General features: G+C 44.9%; 1 protein-coding gene across 1 annotated transcript in view; it reads right to left on the reverse strand.

Moving 5' to 3' along the window:
- LOC123488366 (ELKS/Rab6-interacting/CAST family member 1-like) overlaps nt 1-1,980 on the reverse strand; it is a 3,935-nt gene extending 1,955 nt beyond the window's left edge. Inside the window, exons 1-2 of the mRNA XM_045219286.1 lie at nt 1,750-1,980; nt 1-290 (exon numbers count right to left, since the gene is read on the reverse strand). The exon at nt 1-290 is cut by the window's left edge and continues 1,955 nt beyond it. Of these exons, the coding sequence (XP_045075221.1) occupies nt 1-290; nt 1,750-1,980 (521 nt within the window). The remainder of the gene's footprint in view (nt 291-1,749) is intronic.
- Nucleotides 1,981-2,996: the final 1,016 nt, after the last annotated feature.

Consider the following 2,996-nt stretch of genomic DNA (forward strand, 5'->3'; position numbering starts at 1 on the left):
TCCTTAAGCTGGGTCTGGAGGTCCATGATGGTGCTGTCTCTGGTTTGGCGTAAGGAGTGGGGCACCGTGGACGCCTGCTGGAGGCTGGACTGGGACGACGACACGTGGTCACACCCAAACGCGATGCTGTCGCTGGGCACGGACGAGCCTCCACCTCCCTGGCTGATGTTGGGGCTGGAGCCCATGGCGGTGGTCCGGACGCCGTAAGGGAGCTTTGCTCCGGAGCGACCCAGGGTCATGGTGCTCTTGGGCAGGCCGGGGTCGTGGTTGGGGTTGGGATAGGCCTGGGTCTGGATTAGATCAGATTAGATTTACTTTATTGTCCACTTGGGTAGAAAATGAAATTTGTTAAGATCAGCATAATCAAATATACAAACAACAGAATTCACATACAGGAATACAAACAATTTAAATCATTCACATTCCTACAGTAGCTAAGTGTCTTTGGTAAAAGCAATATGCTAGCCATACAGGAAGTGTCTTTGGTAAAAGCAATGTGCTAGCCATACAGGAAGTGTCTTTGGTAAAAGCAATATGCTAGCCATACAGGAAGTGTCTTTGGTAAAAGCAATATGCTAGCCATACAGGAAGTGTCTTTGGTAAAAGCAATATGCTAGCCATACAGGAAGTGTCTTTGGTAAAAGCAATGTGCTAGCCATACAGGAAGTGTCTTTGGTAAAAGCAATGTGCTAGCCATACAGGAAGTGTCTTTTGTAAAAGCAATATGCTAGCCATACAGGAAGTGTCTTTGGTAAAAGCAATATGCTAGCCATACAGGAAGTGTCTTTGGTAAAAGCAATATCTAGCCATACAGGAAGTGTCTTTGGTAAAAGCAATGTGCTAGCCATACAGGAAGTGTCTTTGGTAAAAGCAATATGCTAGCCATACAGGAAGTGTCTTTGGTAAAAGCAATATGCTAGCCATACAGGAAGTGTCTTTGGTAAAAGCAATGTGCTAGCCATACAGGAAGTGTCTTTGGTAAAAGCAATGTGCTAGCCATACAGGAAGTGTCTTTTGTAAAAGCAATGTGCTAGCCATACTGTCATTTAAAACAGGGGTATTCAACCGTATTATTTCAATTTATTTATGAATATCGCTAGCAACAACAGAATAAACAAAATTGTAATTACATACCTACAGCAGAAAAGAGGAGAATATCTTCTTTCTAATTATGCAAATTTTATTTTTCAACTCCTAACATTGAGCAAATTACACTCACTGGAGTATCTGACATACTGTAGGCTTTGACAAAGCAGCCATGAATAGGCTACCAGTGTGGCAGCGCCACTGGCTTCTGGTAAGCTTTCTTGACTTGGACATACTTTTTTTTCAACACATGGCTAACCTTTGTTTAACCAGCTAAACAGCTGCTCTTAACAAAAACGTGTTTTGAGTTACCTTTCTAGCTAATAGGCTATGGTAGAGTTTACACTTCCTCTTCCTGTTATAATGTGGGGAGGTCAAAACAATGAACAACTATCTACCAAATCTATACATTTTAAAATGTTGATTACTTGTCCTTGCCACTATCATTCACCTGGTGATAAGACACGTGAACATTATTTTTTTTTTTGTTAACGTATGATTATGGTCCCTGGGTCACCGGTTTGCCTGGGAGGGTGTCCCTGGGTAAGAAAAGGTTTAAGTCCCCTGACTTAAAAGAATAGAAGGAGATTGCATGCATGACTGTTAGTCACTTTGGATAAAAACGTCTGCTAAATGACATATAATATTCTGTTGTTAGATGACCTGTTGAGAGATGACCTCGTTGTCACTGAGGTACATGGGTCCGGAGGTGGCGTAGGCCGCATTCAGAGACTGGATGTTCTCCATGGAGAGGGTCTTTCCCCCGGGACCTCCTGTACTGTTGGTGCGACGGTGGCCGAGTGCGGGGAGCGGGGCAGGCACGGGAACGACCGGGACTCTGGCTGCTGCGTTGTTGCCCTCCATCTTGGCAACGGAGCGAGCGCTGCCGTACATGGTCAGGGGTCAGGGGTTAAGGGGTCAAGGGCTGGGGGTTAGGGGTTAAAGGTGAGATACTGAGACTCAGTGGACTCAGTGATCCTCCAATAGATATGGACTGTAGTGTCCTGATACAGAGAGAGTGTTACACTATGTGGTTACTGACTGGCAATCAGTCTTATCTGAAGGAGAGGAACAGATTGCTCATGTTCAAAGATGTCCTGTATTTCCTGGATGATTGGACTATGATGATTGGTAAACTTGGCTAGTAAGGTGGTTTTAACATCCAGTTAGTCCATGGGTCCTGGGATGAGGCAATGATCTGTAAGAGAGAGAGAGAGAGAAAATACTTCAAGCTAAAAAAGAAGAGAGAATTCACCACTCCCCTGAGTTACATCACTGAGAATTCACCACTCCCCTGAGTTACATCACTGAGAATTCACCGCTCCCCTGAGTTACATCACTGAGAATGCACCACTCCCCTGAGTTACATCACTGAGAATTCACCGCTCCCCTGAGTTACATCACTGAGAATTCACCACTCCCCTGAGTTACATCACTGAGAATTCACCACTCCCCTGAGTCATATCACTGAGAATTCACCACTACCCTGAGTACATCACTGAGAATTCACCACTCCCCTGAGTACATCACTGAGAATTCACCACTCCCCTGAGTTACATCACTGAGAATTCACCACTACCCTGAGTTACATCACTGAGAATTTACAAATCCCCTGAGTTACATCACTGAGAATTCACCACTCCCCTGAGTTACATCACTGAGAATTCACCATTCCCCTGAGTCATATCACTGAGAATTCACCATTCCCCTGAGTTATATCACTGAGAATTCACCGCTCCCCTGAGTCACATCCCTGAGAATTCACCATTCCCCTGAATTACATCACTGAGAATTCACCACTCCCCTGAGTACATCCCTGAGAATTCACCACTCCCCTGAGTTACATCACTGAGAATTCACCACTACCCTGAGTACATCCCTGAGAATTCACCACTCCCCTGAGTCACATC

This window comes from Coregonus clupeaformis, unplaced genomic scaffold, assembly GCF_020615455.1.
Source record: "Coregonus clupeaformis isolate EN_2021a unplaced genomic scaffold, ASM2061545v1 scaf2225, whole genome shotgun sequence".
NCBI classification, from domain to species: Eukaryota; Metazoa; Chordata; class Actinopteri; order Salmoniformes; family Salmonidae; genus Coregonus; species Coregonus clupeaformis.